Source organism: Chinchilla lanigera, unplaced genomic scaffold (genome assembly GCF_000276665.1).
Source record: "Chinchilla lanigera isolate Chin_1 unplaced genomic scaffold, ChiLan1.0 scaffold00063, whole genome shotgun sequence".
NCBI classification, from domain to species: Eukaryota; Metazoa; Chordata; class Mammalia; order Rodentia; family Chinchillidae; genus Chinchilla; species Chinchilla lanigera.
In genome coordinates this window covers 8,480,927-8,497,402 of record NW_004955464.1, presented here as the reverse complement: position 1 = coordinate 8,497,402, position 16,476 = coordinate 8,480,927, and the positions used below count along the sequence as shown (strand labels likewise).

Genomic DNA, 16,476 nt, shown 5'->3' with positions numbered 1-16,476 from the left:
CCACGCGTCCTCCGCAGCAGCTGCCGCGCCCACTGCGGCCTTATCCGAGGGCGCAGCCGGGCCCAGGCCGGCCGCCAGGCCCCCGCGATGGTGGTTCAGCACCTGCTCGATGGCCTGCACCACGTCGCCGCCGCAGCCCTGCAACACCAGCTCCAGGACGCCGCGCCGGTGGCCCGGGAAGACGCGCGTCAAGATGTCCAGCGGCGTCCGCTGGCGTGGACCCGGCCCTCCGCCCAGCCCTGGCGCCGGCGCGGCCTCGGCCTCCTCTTTGTCAGCCTCGGAGCCAGATTCGGAGCCCAGGGGGCTGGCGGAGCCCGGGCTGTCCTCCTCGCCACCGCCTCCAGGGCCCGCGCTGCCCGGGCAGCTGCCGCCGGCCTCCTTGGAGGCCCGGGCCAGCGGCGACCCCGAAAAGGACTCGCCGTCGCCGTTCTCCGAGCCCGAGCCGGGCCGCACCTCCGGGGACGACGTCCCGGGCCCTGAGTCCGCGCCGTCGGGCGATAAGGGCTTCACCTGCGGAGGTTGCGGGCTGCCAGGGCGGCCTGCCTGCAGCAGGGTCTTGGGGAACAGGTCAAACTTCTGCAACTTGGCCTCTGAGAGGAGAAAATAGAGATGTAAGGCGGGATTACGGAAGACCGCACCCACAGCACCTCAGCCCTCTGGATCCTCTCTCTGAGCCCCAAGCCAGGGTTCACTGTGCCCTTCTTTCTTTTGCTTCAGCGTTTCTTCCCTCTCTGGACCTTTCAGCCGTCTCCCCATGCTCCCTAACTTGCTCTTTCTATACCCAGAACCCAATCACTTGTGCCTTCTATTGTTCAGAGCTGCTGTGCCCCAGCACCCTGAGTCCTCTCCCCAGCCCCGACCTGCCCCAGAAAAGTGGCCTGGTGCTGGATTCAGACAGGAGCCCCAACGTAATTTCTCCCTATCCCTCACGCTGTCTAGAAAGCCTTACTCCGTTTCTGGATTCCAAGAGCCAATCTTTCTGGGCAGCGCAGCCTGGAAGGGAAGGCATTTTGGGTATCCAAGGAGTCTCAAGCCTCTCCACAGACCGCTGTAAACCCCTGTTTCTAACTCATCTTTTCCCAAGCCGAGACCTAAGAAGCTCTCCCCAAACTGAGCTGCGTGCGCCCCCTGCCACCCTGGCCTAATTTCCATCCTTCCCAGAAAAAGCCACAGGAGTCCAGAAGATAAGAAGGTGGGTCTGGGGAAGAGCAGACAGCAGTGAGGGAAAGGGATCAAGGGAAGGGAAAGAGCACATATCCTGAGAAAGCCGGGACTCGTGGGGGGAAAAAAGAAGCGGGGCGCCGCCAGCGGTTGTTCAAGGAGCGTTAGCAACATAAGAAAAGGAGCCACATAGGGAAAATGAACAAGGGCGTCCTCTGCACCCAGGGAAGGCAGTGCGGCAGGGGCCGGGGACTTGAAGGAGGTCGGATTTCCGAGGAGTCAGGAGGGAGCGGGAGCCGGGGAAAGTGGCGGTTGGAGACACAGAGTCAAGGAGAAGAGGCGCCGGTTTCCACCCGAGAAGCTGCGAGCCGTAGAGAAGCAGCGACCTCCCGCCTCTGGGTAGAGGTGATAAAACAGCGTCTACCCTTGGGCCCACCAGGAGAGAGGAGTAAAGAGCCAGTGCTCGGGAGAGTGGAGAAAGTTTATGTGCTTATCCTCGTAGGAACTGGGTGCGCGGTGAACTCTAGTCCTCAGGAGTTAGAAGAACGAGGTTCTACTCTTTCTGTAGAGATAAATGCCCCCCCCCCAGCAAGCGCCCGGCCCTCGGCCCTGCCCACCTGACCGCGCTCACCTGTGCCCCCTGCGCCCGCGGCGCCCCCTCCGGTTCCCGCCGCCGACCCCGCTCCCGGGCCCCCGCCGTCGGCGGCGCACACCGAGCCGAACACCTCGTAGGCGGGCCGCGGGGGGATGATGCCGTTGGCGGCGGCCAGCGCCAGGCCCTCGGCGGTGCCGTAGAGCAGCTGCAGCTCGCGCGCCTCGTTCTCCTCCTGCGCCTGCTGCCTGCGCAGCGCCACCTGCGCCGCCATGACGCGCTGGCGCTCGGCGATGAGCGTGCACTTGGCGCACAGGCAGTCCTTCCAGCGACAGTAGCGCTTGTGGCCCTTGAGCGCCGACACCACGCCGTGGTTGCGGCAGCGCGCGCACTTTGGGGTCCGCGGGTATTTCTCTGCCGCCCGCAGCAGCAGCGGGGGCGCCCGCAGCAAGCCCCCCGCCACGCTCACGGGCAGCGAGGCGGCTGCAGCTGCCGCCGCCGCCACCGACGCCACAGATGCCACGGGCGGCCCTGTCGCTGTGGCTGCCGCCGTCGCCGCGCCGGGCACGCTGGGCAGCTCCGAGCGCAGCTCCATGACAGGACCTGATGTGGGAGAAAGTGGGAAGGAGAGAGAAATCTAAGTGAGGAAAGCGCTGCGTGCTAGGCTACAGCGCAGATCAAGGAACCCAAGCTTAGAGCGGGAAAGTTCGGCCTCAGAAGTTTGGGTAGAGGTTGCCAAACTATGGAGAGTTGGTGCACTCGGTTTGGAAGCTCCTGGTAAACCCGAGCTCCCCCACCGCACTCCCATCACAGCTGCTCTTCTATATGATTTACATGCCGGGGGTGAGGTTTCATTTGAATAAGTTCCTCTGGAAAAAATAAAAAGACAAAGTTTGGAAGTCACTGGTTCAGATGAATGTAAGGAGAATTTGAAAGAGAAAATATCTCCAAAAGTTCAGGTTAATTGGGGTGAAACGGGAAGAGAGAAATGTTTGCTTGATGGGACTCGGGTTACACAAAAAAATTTGGACCAACTGTTAAGCTGATGCCAAAGACAAAGCAAAAAACCCCAGAGCAAGATGGTCCGATTGGTGGTAGACGAGGGGAGCGATGTAGGGGTGTACAGCTGAGCAGGCTGGGCTAGGGTTTTGTGTGCTTTTTGTCTTTGATGTGGGCGGGATCAGAAAAGTTTGAGAGAAAAATCAAGAACAGAAATTATAGCTTTCTGTTGAAAGCAGAATGATGGCTAGAAAACAAAACTGGGGACAAGTTAGGCCTCTGGCCCTGGACCGCCTAAAAATGTAAGGTCTGGAAAGTCTCATTGTGCGGAGGATGTGAGAGAAAACAAGCCTGGAGCTGAGTGTAGGAGGCTGGGACAGAGTAAAGAGAAAATTCAGTGGAAGAAACTTTCTTTGGGAAGCACACCTAGCCCAAAAAATTAGTTTGAAAGGCAAGGAAAACATCGAAGAACAGCTGATGTGGGTGTCTGGGACCCACGGTGTCCAAAAGAGACACCGAGTAGGAAAGAAGTACGCTTAGGCAAAGCTAGGTAGGGGTGAGTATGGGGCCTGCGGTGCAATTTTTATCCTCGTATTTTGGGGAAGTAGTTGGGGAGGAAGTGCTCGGCGAAAAGCTAAGCTTTACCCAAGGGGATCTTTCTCTCCGACAGCCTCACACTGCCCTTCCCGCCCCTCCCACTTAGGGACGCCGTCGCCAGACACGCCCTCCTCCAAGTCCTGGCACCCCCTGGGACCCCGCTGGAGCTCAGGTTCCCGAGATCTCGTCTCTGAGCTGGGTTTCGGGGACTTGGATGGCTCCGCAGGCCGCAGCGAGGCAGGGCTGCTGCCTTCCGAACTGGCCGAGAACCGACACAGGAGTCCCACCTGCGCCACAAGCCCAGGAGGCCCAAGCAGGGCCCAGCTCCTGGCTTCCGACACGGCCTTCTCTGCCCACCTTCCCGCTCCCCATTCCGGCCCCCCCACGGAAACCGGGACTGAATCCTCGCGTCTCCACCCTCCCGAGAACCCCAGACCTCCTCCCCTGGCGCAGGTGCCTCTTGCCGCAGACCCTTCGGACTGCTCTGTCCGCCAGGCCCACCGGGCCGGAAAGGCCTTGCTCTACCGGGGCAGCGGGCCGGGTCGCCCCCGCGCTGCTGTCCCTGCAGCCCTCAGCTACCTGCCGTGGGCTCCGGGATCCTCCTCCGCTGGCGCGGCACGCGCCTCCCAGCTCTGCTCCTGACGCTGGCACTCGGCCTCTTCCCCTCGACCCCGGCCCTTATCTGACCACTTCACCCTCCTTCGGTCACCATGTCCGAACTTCCGGACCCCCTCGGAACGCAGTGCGGTCCAGCCCTTCCGTCGGGAACGGGGCTGGGGCCCGTTTGGGGGCCGGCTGGTTGGAACCCGCGACCCAGCTCTCGCCGCGCCACGGACCCTCGCGGTGCACGCCGGACGCTGCGCTCAGCCGGGGCCCAGTGCCCGGCGCTGCCAGACTCTCAATGAGCCGCTCGCCCGCTCTATTGTTGCTCCTTAGGGCTCCATTAGACAGAATTGGACAACAATGTGGCGCCTGCCATTGGTCAGGGGAGGCAGACGGCGCTCTGATTGGCCAGGCCCGCGCCCGGGGAGCCCCTCATCCTGCAGTGTCCGAAAGATTCGAAACTCCAAAAGCTGCACTGTGCGCCTCCGGGAGGGGAGGGGGCGCGACGGGGATGCAGTGGAAAAAAAGTGGGCGAGCAGGAGGGTTGAAAATATCGTGACAAGAAGTTTCCGTGCGCCCGAGAGCGTGTGAATTGCTCCTAATTACCGTGTCCGGTGCGTCTCTCTACGCAGACGTGTGTAACCCTTCGGCTTCGGGGGCGCCCGCTTGGCTGCGCCGCTCTCACTGGCCCGGGGCGCTTGGCAAAGCGAAGCTTCCCTAGTGGCCCCGGCGGCCTGGGGCGGGATGAGGGCAGGTGACAATTCAATTACCGCGGTCGGGCTGGGAGTGGAACGGGGGTGTGAGGGTAGGCAAGGGAGGGTGCTCGTGGCATAAATGCCAAGACGATTTTTCCTGCCTCCTTCTGGCTCTGTTTCAGCGAGTTCCCAAGTCCGGCGCGTGTGGGGTAGGTGGAGGCTGTTTTGCTCCCTCCTTGCCTTTAAAGCTCAGAGCCTTCATTCTACAACTCTTAGTACGTCACCGAGGGTAAGTTGTGGTTAGGATTTTCGTTTTCAAAAGAGCAGCTCAGAGAGGAGAAATGAGATCGCGCTTCCTGCGGGTTCCAGCAGCAGCCGTGCGCTCTGCGCTTTCCTCTCCCTGCCCCGCTGTCTACCCGGCCCTTTTAGCGCTTTCCTTGCCTGGTTTTTCCTCGTCTCGATTTCTTTTTTCTGTGGCAATGGGATTCTTATTGTCGTTCTTTTAAATTAACGAAAAGTTTTTGTCTTTTTTCAAACGAAAGTAAAAAGCAGCCTCTGCGCCTCCCCAGTCGTCCTGAACTCAGGACGCGCGTCCATCTGTTCTTCCCGGCAGGAGTCGAGGTCTCCGAGGCCGAGGAGCGGCTTTGGCCTTGCCTCGCGCTACCTGTGCTGACGTCACGGCCTGGAGGGTTCGCCGAGGAGGTAACAGGTTGCGAATTTTGTTTCCCCGTGATGGCCACATTCGGGTTAATGCCCTGGCCTCTCCAGCTCTGATTTTATCAGGGGCCCCCACGCCCGCGCCTTTGCCTTTCATGAGCTAATGTTCTGTCAGTCTCATTTTTATTCTCCACTTTTCTCTCTCTCCTTCAGAGTTTAAAAAAAAAAAATCATTTAAATGAGAAAAGTGAGCTTCCTGGTTGTTCTCCCTCCACCCCCAACTTTGCGTGTTTTCGCGTCGCTCCTTCGACCCTCCCCAGCGGCAGGGGTCTGGCCCAGACGCGGACACACCCGGAGGGCAGGACGGGCCCAGGGCCCTGCCCCCCGCTGGCCCCGGAACTAGGGACCTGGCAGGAAGGCGCGACCGACAGGGCCCCACCGCCAGCCGCAGGACCTCGCGCCCCAGAGTGCCACGCTCGCTCCCTTGGAAGAAGGCAACCCGAAGGACGAGGCTGGATGGGGTGGGGGGGGAAGTGCCGAAGAATCTGGTGGAGAAAGTTCAACAGGGCTGGACGCGAGAGAGCTGCGACCCAGACAGCCTGCGATAGGGACAGAAACGGGCCGCTATCTCCCAGGAAATCCCATTCTCTCTGGAGCCTGGAATGGGTTTGGGAGAAAACAGTCAGCTCCAGAGATGGTCTTCGGGTGGAGCGAGGCTAAGGCGGTGCCTTGGGTCCGCCCGGAACGCAGGACCGAGCCTCAACTTGCAGCACCCTGAGGTTGTGTGGCTGAGTAAATCCACACGACAGCTGCGCCCCAGCGGAGGCGGGGTTGGGGGGCGCGGGCTTCGAGGATCCCCTCAGTGCTGGGGATCCCCGCTGGGGTCGCTAGGCGCCTGCTCCCAGAACTACTTCTCCGAAGTTTTCAGGAAATTATTTTAAAGTCAAAACGAAGTAAATTAGACAGATCCGCTTAGGTTGCAGAATGGTGGCTCAGGTAACTTTTATCGCGCTTGAGGCCAGGCCACTGCGAGACTCCCTCGCTTCGGTCGCTCGTGGGAGCCAAGAGGACTGGGAAGCTTTTCTTAGGAGGAGCGGGGTCATCCTAGAGCCCCACCCAGCAAAGCGTAGGGTTCTCTCTTCCCCAGTTCTGCCGCTTCTGTCTTCGCCGCTCTTTCCTCGCGCTCATGTCACGTCCCCACGGGTCCCAGGCCCACAGCCAGCCCTCTCACACCCTCCAAGGCTGGGGTGCTCATGTAAGTGAATGTGTTCTGCAGGGGAGCAGAACACCCGTCCGGGACAGAGGTCACCGTGCCCACACTTGGACAGGGTAGATGCCTTTGCCCAGCTTCCCGGGCCACTTGGGGCTCGTCCTGATTGAAACCGGTCAGGGAGAGGACCCCAGCGGGTCCCGATGAGCCGATGGCTGTGGGCAACCATACCTAGGCTGGGGAAACAGAGGCTACCCTGCCGTACACACACCCCTGAGTGTAGATTTACACCCAGATGTTGGTGTGCAGGAGTTCACTGCAGAAGTTCGGACACACACGTGCAGTGAGCGCATCCGGAGTCCCGCTCGCCTCTGACACTGCCCTATAGCCCAAGGAGCCCTTCAGAAACTTTGGCCTCTCAGATTCTCCTTTGTTCGTTTGGCTGCCAGGGCCTCCACCTGGGGAGTGACCCACAGCCTCCTGCTTCAGGTGACTGCGCAGCCAGGCAGGGCGCAGCCTCGCGGAGCGCGCCTTCCAGCACCCACGGAGCCTCGGATGCCAGCCCTGCGGCGCACCTGTGGCGGAGAGAGCCAGAGATCCTCGGGACAGACGGGGCGGCCCGGAGCGCAGGGCCTCACGCACGTGCAGGGCTCACTCGCGCCCTCAGTGCAGCATCATCGCTGACGCCTCTGCTGTGCCGAGGGTTGGGGCCCCGGGCGGGAGCACCCAGGCAAGAAAATGCCCCGGACCCGTCCCCACGCCCACGCCCGCGCCCAGCCAGTGCCCCGGCCGGGGTCCGAGGGGCGGGGCAGGGGCGGGGCCGGGACGGGAGCCCCGGCTTCCGGGCAGACTGCGAGCAGGGCTGGGGGCGCCGGCGGGGACCTGGGAGGCGTTGACTTTTGCGCTGTTTGCCCGCGGCCTCGGAGCAAGCAGACGCCATCTGTTTGCCGGCTGCGACGCGTCCCGTTTAATTACCCTCCCGGCAGCCTAATAGAGATGATATTAAACTAAATCTTTCTGACATTAAAAGTAATTATCCCCAAACCGGTGGCTCCAGGACGGAATCGCCCCTCCCGCCCCTACCTCTTCCCGAGCCGCGCTGGATTCCGTTAGTTTGGCTGAAACTTCTCCCGGGAAAGGGGTGCAGGAAAGACGGGGAGGCGCCTCGGGGAGAAGGGGTCCCGTAGGCCGCCTGACCCCCTTCTTCCCCGCACAACCGCAGACGCTCCGGTTCTTGCGCAGGCACACACTTGTACGCAAATACACACATTTCTCTCCAGATCAACTCAGGGATCCCTCTGGTTAAGACCCTCAGCTGCACACACCTCCAGGTGGACAGGGAGAAACCTGGTTTACTGTCCCTGTCCGAGATAAATGATCCCTTTCCGTGGTCAAAGCCACGGATCAAGCCTAAGCCAGGCCAGGGGCTAAGCGCAGTTTCAGAGCTAAGAAAAATTCCTCCCACGGTGGCTGAGTCTGGGCTTTCCTCGCGGTCTTCCTGCAGGGGCCCTTCGCCTGGCGCGTCCCCATAGGGCCGTAATGAAGTCGCACCACCCTGTACCAGGCGGGTCCTATTATTCCACGTGTTAGGTGAGAAACTCGACTCGGAGAGGTGAAGTGACTTGTCCCACATCGCACAAACAGTATGGAACAGAGCAAAATTCGAACCCGGGAGTACCCCATCCGGCGCCAAGGATCTGAACGGTTCCAGGCGTGGACTCCTGGGCGACAAAGACCCAACTCTGGCCTGACGCCCTTTGCGTCCCTAGGGCCCAAGCCGGTGCTCAGTTGCCTCCCATGCCCCCGATTCCCCAGCTAAGGAGGGATTGGGGGCCAAAGAAAACCCGGGGAGCCGACGCACTGGCGCTGAGAGCGCGGCAGGAGCCCCAGTGCTGAGCCCCAAGGGCCGCAACTCTCCTTGGACCAAGTCCTGGTGTCTGCAGGGCACGCGCGAGGGAGGGTCTGGCGAGCACCGCCAGCTTCCTGTCTCACAGACTCTGGGCTGGGTGCGTCTGAGCCTGAGACAAGCGCGCGCCAAGTGGGGCTCACCGCCTACGTGCTTGTGTTTTGAGTGCCTACTGTGTGTTGTAACGCTGCCGAACCCTTAGTGCGTGCTGTCTTGCTTGGCACACAGTGCTTGGGGAAGGTAGGACTTCCACGTTCCAGACACCGAGCGGCCAAGGTTCAGCGAGGCGAGGTAACTTGCCTAAGGCCACGAAGCTGCTGCGCCTTGAAAAACATAGAATCTCATACTAACATTCACTCTCGGGCTTAACTTCTCATCTTCCATTCTGGGTAGATAGGGTCGGACCTAGAGGCTTTCATTTCCATCATTCACAAACACCAGAGAACGAGTGATTCATTCATTCATTCAACAGGATTTTCTGGGCACCTCCTACTTACTTGCCAGGTGCTGAGGCCCTGCAATGAATCTCCCGTGAGGGCCCCTTATAGAGCTGTTTGCCAACTGGAGACACAGTTACCTACCAGTGACCTTACAGTGAGAGGAGAGCTGCAGTGGGAGTCTCTAATCTTGGGAATGGAGGGAAGGGGACTTCTCAGCGAAAGAGACCCTGGCTAGGAGACAAGTTTCCCAAACAGAAACACTGTTTGTTCTGAAAAAGTCAAACAAGATATTTTAGACAATTCAGAAAAAATATTTTTGGTGTACATGTCTCTAACCATTTTTCACAAAATACTTTTGTTACTTTTTTATTTGCAAGTATGATAAACTTTTTCGTATTAATCTACATATCTACATACTTTTTAAAGGATTAATTTCATGGTATGGATGTATTTTAATTTAGCCAATTCTTTAATGGATATTGAGTTTGTTTCCAATTTTGCTCCCATAACATTTGTTACCTTGAAATTCTTTTTGAATTTGCTCAAATACTTCACTAGGATATATTCTTTTTTTAATTTTTTGATTTTTTTGGTACTGGGAATTGGGACCTTGCGCTTGCTAGGCAGGCACTTGTACCACTGAGCCATATCCCCACCCCCACTAGGATACATTTCTAGAGATAACATTGGTCATGTTGTTTTTTGGGGTGGGGCTTGATAGTTACTTGTTAAAAAGCCCTTGGGAAAGTGTGTATCAAGGAAAACACTCAACAAAATGCATCTTTGCTGATGTTTTAAATCTCTGCCAATTCAAACAAATAGTATCTTATTGTCATTGTAATTTGCACTACCTTAGTCATTCCTTAGTTTTTCTCTACATGTGTTGGTCATTAGTGCTTTTATTTTTTTAACAATCCATTTATACCCTTTATTTTTTGATCATAGAAATCCTCTTTTCCTTAATTTTAATAGCTATCAATGTACCAAAGATAGCAGTATCCTTTGCACTGCCACATCTGCTACACTTCTCCAAATTTTTGGTTTACTCTGCCTTAGCATTGCTGTGCTAAGTTTTTTAGGTAGCCTCACTGTTTTTTTTTTTCCTTATAGATGTAAATACTGTACATTCACTTCTTGTTCCTGTGTAGTCTGAGGGTTGAACCGAGGGCTTCCTGCATGCTAGGCATGTCACCACCAAGACACAGCCCCAGCCCTTTTTGTTTTGAGGGTCATGCTAAGCTGTCCAGGCAGGCTGCAAACTTGTGGGGTTTTTTAATCCTTTGGCCTCAGCCTCCTGGGTAGCAGGGATAAGAGACCTTGGCCACCACTCCCAAAGTCACCTATTTTTATTTTATTTTATCTATTTATTTTCACTTTTTTGGAGACAGGGTCTTGCTCTGTAATTCAGGCTGGCCTTGAACTCACTGTGTAGCCCAGGCTGGCCTTGAACTTGCAGTGATCCTCCTGCCTCAGCCTCCTGAGTGCTGGGATTACAGGTGTACACCACCATGCCTGCTGCACCTATTTTTATATTTGCCCTATTCCATTATTTACCTTTATACTTTTAGCCATTTGAAATGAATTCTGTAGGAAAGTGTGATGCTTGTAACTTCATTTTCCCCCGAACGATTAGCCAGTTATCATAGCACCATGCAATGATCCTGTCATCCCTCCACCGACCGTATGCTATACACTAAAATTTCAGATGGCCTGGGTCAGTTTTAGCACTTTTTCTTCTAGGGAGCTGTTTACGTTTCTTGAATGAGCCTCACCATTTTAATTACTGTAGTTCTGTAATGTGTGGGAAGGAAGTCCTATTTCTGACCCCAATCCTTCTTTCTAAAAATTCTAAAGGCTACTTTCAAAATATAGTTTTCTGATTAAACACTTTATTGATTGTAAAGCTAATTTCAAAAAAGAAAAGGTAAATTTGGAAATTTAACTACTGTTAGATTTTAGAAATTTGAGGACAAGTGTGCCTCTTCACAGTATAGGATGTTTCCATCTAAGACGGAGTGTCTTCATTCATAACTTATGTCTCTTGGTAAGTGTTCTTGTTCGCTTCCTGCAGTTCTGTGTCTTCACAGTACATCTTTGGTATATGTAGCTGCTGAGAACGGACTCTTTTCACCCACCACAACTTTTAACTAGTTATGATGGGAGCATAAGAAAGTTCCTGATTATATGGAACTAGTCTTCTTTCTGGTTAAGCCTTTTCTTCGGCTTCAAATTTTCAAATTAGTTCTCACAGCACTGACCAGGCGAACGAAGGAAGAAAATGCAGAGGAAACAGAAAGACTCAGGTGATTTGCCAGTCCTTCTGGGGCTTTAGCAATGGTGTACACTTACAGGGCGGTCTTCTTGGCGCCACCTTTCTCCTGGATCCAGTGCCCAAGGAAGAAGGCCTCTGAAACGGAGACTCCAGGAATCAGCTAATGTATCTCTCAGACTGAGAGCCTCGGCTCTGATGTGCGACCCTGGGCAAGTCGCCAGCCATCTCTGGGCCCGCCTGCAGTCACCCCAGTCAGACTACCTGCAGGACAGCAGTAGCCAGGCGGGGATTAGGGCTGGCTCCTGGGCTGGATAAGACTGGATTTGAGCTCCTCCTCAGAAGTGTGGTGAGGGGCTATTGGCAGCCACATACTCCCAGTCCCTAACCTCCAGGTCAGAGACTAAATTGGAGAGCGGTAGGTGTGGAAATTGACCCCTGCAGACCACCCACACTCTCCCTGTTTACACACACACTCTGTTTTCACCTTTTCCTCGTGCAGAGGCCTACTCTAGCTTCTTCGGCACATCCCCGTCCCATTTCCTGCCCGTCCGCACAGTCTCCTGGGCTGTGTGTGGACCAGGTGAGTTCCTGGCTCCCTGACTTGCTCAGGGCCTGCCTGGCCCATCCTTCTCTAATTTGGAGCCTAATACTGGTAGGTGCAGACCCAACAAGTCAGCTGTCTTTCCTGGGATCAAGGTCAAGGTGGAAGATGCGCACGGGTGGCTCAGACTCCAGGCTTGCCGTGGTAGTGATGCACAGATATCTGCCTCCTCCAGGTTCCCAGTCCCAGGCCAGTTAGCTACCTGGAACACTTCTACTCATCCTTTAGGACCCAGTCTCTGAATGCCCTGTGCTCCCGTGTGGGTAGGTCAGTAGGTCCAGCCAATGCCTGATGCTCTCTAGTTTCTCTACTCTGTAGCCTCTGGACCTGCATAGCAGCCATTTTCATCTCAGCTTATGTCAGAGGAAACTGAGGCACAAGGGGAAGTGGCTTTCCAGGGCCATACGGTAGTGTGGGCGAGGGTTGAGATGTGTTCTTTGCATCTACAGAAGAGAAGTTGGTAGAGACTAGGAAATGGAACTGAGGCCACTTTCCCCACCCAGCTCCCAGAACGGGCCTGCTGGAGCGGGCACAAGCATCAGGAAGGAGGCACTTCCTGTACTGTCGAGAGCCTCTTCCTTCGGGGGCTCCTTGTGTTCTCGCTGGGGGACGAGCGTCAGGCACCCCTTCTAGTATTCCCAGCACCTCACCTCTGGTCACAGAGCCTGGGCGTCCCATGCTTGGCACCTCTCCTCAGAGGGGTACAGAAATAACACTTTCCTGGGGTCACTGAGAGCATTCAGTGGACAACTAGTCCTTCTCAGGCTCCAGCCTCACAGTAACCACGGCACACGCTGGGTATTATTGTTAGGCAGTGCCTAAAGGAATACATTTCTCTTTGCCATGAAGAGGGAAAGTTTTCTTTTTAGCACCTTTCTACCTCCAGGAGAAGGAAGACTGGGGAGCTGAGAGCTGCAACATGAACTACCTTCCAGGGTGCCTGATTCAAACCCTCATGGAAAAACTTTCCAGGAAACCAGACCCAGGGGACTCGGAGCCCGGAGTCTTAGGTCATCCTTAGGTCACCTCACCTATGCGAGCACCTTCTCCAAAAGTAGTTCCAGCCGGTAAGCAAGAAACAGCAGAGCCCAGGGCCCACCCAAGCTCTCTGAGCAGTGCGCTCCCACTCCTATATTTTCTCAGGGCCTCTACTACTTGGGGTATACTGTGGCACTGCTGGTTCAATAGGGCTCCTCAAAGGCAGGGGCTAGTGCAGTACCACCTTTATTCCAGAGAACATGTTCTTCCCTCTGTGCCACCGACCTCCCACAGCATGTGAACAACTCATGAAATACACTCTCTTTGAAGAGACTCAGGCACGTAGGTGATAGCTATACAAGCGAGTTCCTCACTGACGCTTGCCAAGGCTCAAGTCATGTCAGAATGGAATCCTTGGGTCACCTGACTGCTCTGGGACTTAGTCTCTCCACCTGTAACTGAAGGAAAGTAGATCGCTGAATCTGGAAATGTTCTGCAGTTTGAAAAGGGCTATGTAGACCCAGCTGGGAAGATTACAGTTCTCATGCAGGGTATTCAGCTGAGGCCCTGGCACTCACCTCTGGAAATACAGCAAGCTCCTAGTTGCTCACCTGGTACCCTTACCTGTGCTTCCGCTGACCCCAAGGCACAAGGAAAGGTTTCAGTAAGACTCTCCTGGTTGCCATCTCCTCAGAAAAGTCTTATGCAAATGTTACCAGTGTACTGGTGTGTGCCCAAGTAAGACAGATAACATTTGCAGGGCCTGGAGACCCAAGCCCAGGGGGCAAGCTCCGTTCTGATCCTCTCTTTTCTGATTCTCAACTCTCAGATGGTCAGGCTCGCCAGCCCACTTAGTATACAGCAAGCCCTGGGCAGAGCTCTCACATGGTGCTCACCTCTTCCCCAAGGCCATTTTTGACTCCCAGAGCAGGGGCCTCCTCTGGTTTCCTACGGCTCTGGGAACTCTTCCCAGAGCACTGCCCAGGTATCGGCAGCCCCATGCTACCCCCAGCTTGGAGTTCTGGGTCAAGGGTGGGGGCTGAGAATGGTGCTTAACAAAAGGCTTCAAGGATGAATGAATTGAGTCAAAGTGAACTCAATCTCCATAAGGCAAAGGATACTCACATAGCACTTAACACTGATCTACTGGAAACACATGATGAAAAAAGTATTTGCTTTGGAGATTGGCCGAAGTATGGGTCACGGCCATGTGTAGTAGTAGCTGTGAGATTTTGTACAAGTGACTTGACCTCTATAAGCTTTGATTTATGAACGTCTGAAATAGTGATAGTATGTGCCACCTCATAGGGTGGCTCTGTAGTTTACTCATTCATAGTTACTCTCAGTACCCTGTGCTAGGTTCCGTGGGGGTGGACCTGCCATAGGCCAGTGGGGGAGACTTCTGTGCAAATAATCACAGTAATGTGTAACTGGGGAAGCACAGGGACTAGAAGAGGCCTTTAACTTGTCCTGGGGTCCCTAGAGGGTAGTGCCACTCGCCTGAACTTTGGACCCAAATGGCCTGTGTGAGTCCTGGCTGGTTGGTTTGCTAGCTGTGTGACCTTGAGAAGACTACCTAACCTCCTGAGCCTTCCTTTGCTCAACAGTAAAGTGAGGAAAACAATAGCTCCTACTTCATAAGGTTGTGTGGGCAACAAATAAATCTCAGAGCGCCTGGCATACAATGGGTATGAAGTGTTCTTTCTTGTATCAACAGATACTTAGCAAGCCACAAACACAGCGCCAGACCTGTGCTCAGCGAAAAATTGCTAAGTCAGATTGACTCTACTCTCACACAGTTTATGCAAATTATGAGTGAATCTTAAAGTACCAACTGTTATCTAAGGAGAGTTTGAAAGAAGTGCAGAGGGTGAGGAAAGAACTTGGGCTTTTGACATTTAGCAGAAGAGATAAACTGCATGAAAGAGAGAGGGATCCTTCATGGGGTAGGAAGGAAATCTAGACAAATACAGTATGCTGAAAGGCTGGGGAAAGGAGTGTGTGGGAATGTTGGCTGCTCCCTATCATTATGTACTGCAAACATGTGCTACTAAAACAGAGTTACACTAGCACGCAGGCGTAGGGAGGGGGCTTCACTGAAGAGGAAAAGTAGTACGCATGAGCAGAGTGAAGACCCAGAGAAGCCCAGTGCCTCTCCTACTAGCTGAGTCTGGGACATGACTCTATCTCTCTGAACTTAGGTTTCTTAATTGCAAAGTAAGGACGATATTTTACATTTATTTATTTATTTTCTGTCTTTTTGAGACAGGGTCTCACTATGCAGTTCAGGCTGGCCTTGAGCTCATTTTATAGCCCAGGCTCGTCTCAAACTCACAACAATCTTCCTGCCTCAGCCTCCTGAGTACTAGGACTACAGGCTTGCGCCACCACACCCCATTCATTAAGGATGATACCTCACAGAGCCATTCTGAGGATGGTGAGGATAGGCCTTATGAAGCCCTTACTATTCTGCAGGGCATACCTACGGAATCAACACCAATTCTTTTACTCCTTCTCCTTTCCTCAGCAATTCTGGTTGGTTTTCCTCCAGTTCCAATTAATTAACTGCTTCAGTCACCACTGGGTGCGTGGGTGCTATTTGCCAGACTGTGGACTGGCTCTGGAAATAAACAGCTGGTTAAGATCTATCCTCACGAGTTGGAGGTTAGACCAGGAAGTGACCCCCTTACTAGTACTTGGACACCAGTATCTCTGTTAAAATTTGGTTAATAAATGCAAGTTCACCGTGTCCGTATTACCCAGTAGTCACTGTGTTGGACTCCAGGATACAAAGTGATTCGACCCTTTCAGGGACTCAGAGCCTGGGGTGGGGGTGGGGCACGTGAGCTGAGCGCCGCAGTTCAGAGTGAGCCCGTGCTACAGAAAGGGCAGCACGGGGCTGAGTCACAGCACAGCATCTGCAGAGTGTGTGTGTGTATCTGGGGGTAGCACAGTCAAGGAAACGTCTTAGAGGAGGAAGTCTCAACCGAAAGCGCAGGATGGATGGGTGGTGGAAGTCCACGCGGGCAGGGGGAGCAGTATGCACAGTCAAAGATGCTAAGATGCCGGCAAACTCAGGAAACGGCAGGCAGCTCAGGCTGTGTGGAGGACGCTGCAGGAGATGAAGATGGAGGGAGGCAGGGGCCAGGCGCCAGGAGTTTAAATCCACACCGTCTATACGGAGGGCAAAGGGAAGCTTTGAGAGCATCAAAGGGGGCTGGGAGTGGGATGAGGAGCGCATAGCAGGTGTTCAGAAGTTCATTGTGGCAGGGGTGTGGAGTATGGTGTGGAAAAGGGCCTGGAGAAATGGAGATCAACTAGGACACGGTTTTATAATCCTAGTGAGACTTAAAAGGCCTGAGGGGAAGAAATGGCAATGGGATACAGGATGAAGGAGCAGGGAGTGGATTTTGGAGGTCTTAAATCACTGGATACACTTAGAAAATGAAAGGCATCGGTCGAATTTTGGCTCCTGACACATTTCTAGGAAACAGAAGCACTAAGAAATCTTGGGGAAAGACTCATACTGAGGAGTAGAATTTCATATAGAAACGTAGCTTTACTGCTTAGTTTAGCTGTCACTTCTCACTGCCGCTGTCCCCTGGGCTCCTTTCTCATACCCCACGTGAGTTTGCAGGACAGATGACGGCTGCTGTACGTGAATTCATTCCCTTTTCCTAAGACCTCACCAAGGAGGCACTATTACAGCTGAAAGGCTAAGGCACAGGCAGGTGAAGCGACTTCTCTAGGGCACACTGCTAGCAA

The 16,476-nt window shown here is 54.6% G+C and overlaps 2 protein-coding genes across 2 annotated transcripts in view; one reads left to right on the top strand and one right to left on the bottom strand.

The window, feature by feature from the left end:
* The window catches only part of Dmrta2 (DMRT-like family A2), a gene marked incomplete in the record, with an annotated part of 4,616 nt that extends 605 nt beyond the window's left edge, over nucleotides 1–4,011 (bottom strand). The window contains 3 exon segments of the mRNA XM_013521761.1: nucleotides 1–590; nucleotides 1,793–2,356; nucleotides 3,929–4,011. Of these exon segments, the coding sequence (XP_013377215.1) occupies nucleotides 1–590; nucleotides 1,793–2,348 (1,146 nt within the window).
* Nucleotides 4,012–4,659: 648 nt separating this feature from the next.
* Nucleotides 4,660–7,410, top strand: LOC106150076 (collagen alpha-2(I) chain-like). Its single transcript, XM_013521576.1, has 3 exons — nucleotides 4,660–4,706; nucleotides 5,261–5,349; nucleotides 6,964–7,410. Exons 1-3 carry the CDS (start codon nucleotides 4,697–4,699, stop codon nucleotides 7,408–7,410), a joined length of 546 nt encoding a protein of 181 aa, XP_013377030.1. The 5' UTR covers nucleotides 4,660–4,696.
* The last annotated feature ends 9,066 nt before the right edge of the window (nucleotides 7,411–16,476 follow it).

Coding starts and splice junctions, on each gene's coding strand:
- LOC106150076 (XM_013521576.1), top strand. Junction 5,350..6,963: donor CTGGAGGGTTCGCCGAGGAG/GTAACAGGTTGC, acceptor TTTGGCTGCCAG/GGCCTCCACCTGGGGAGTGA.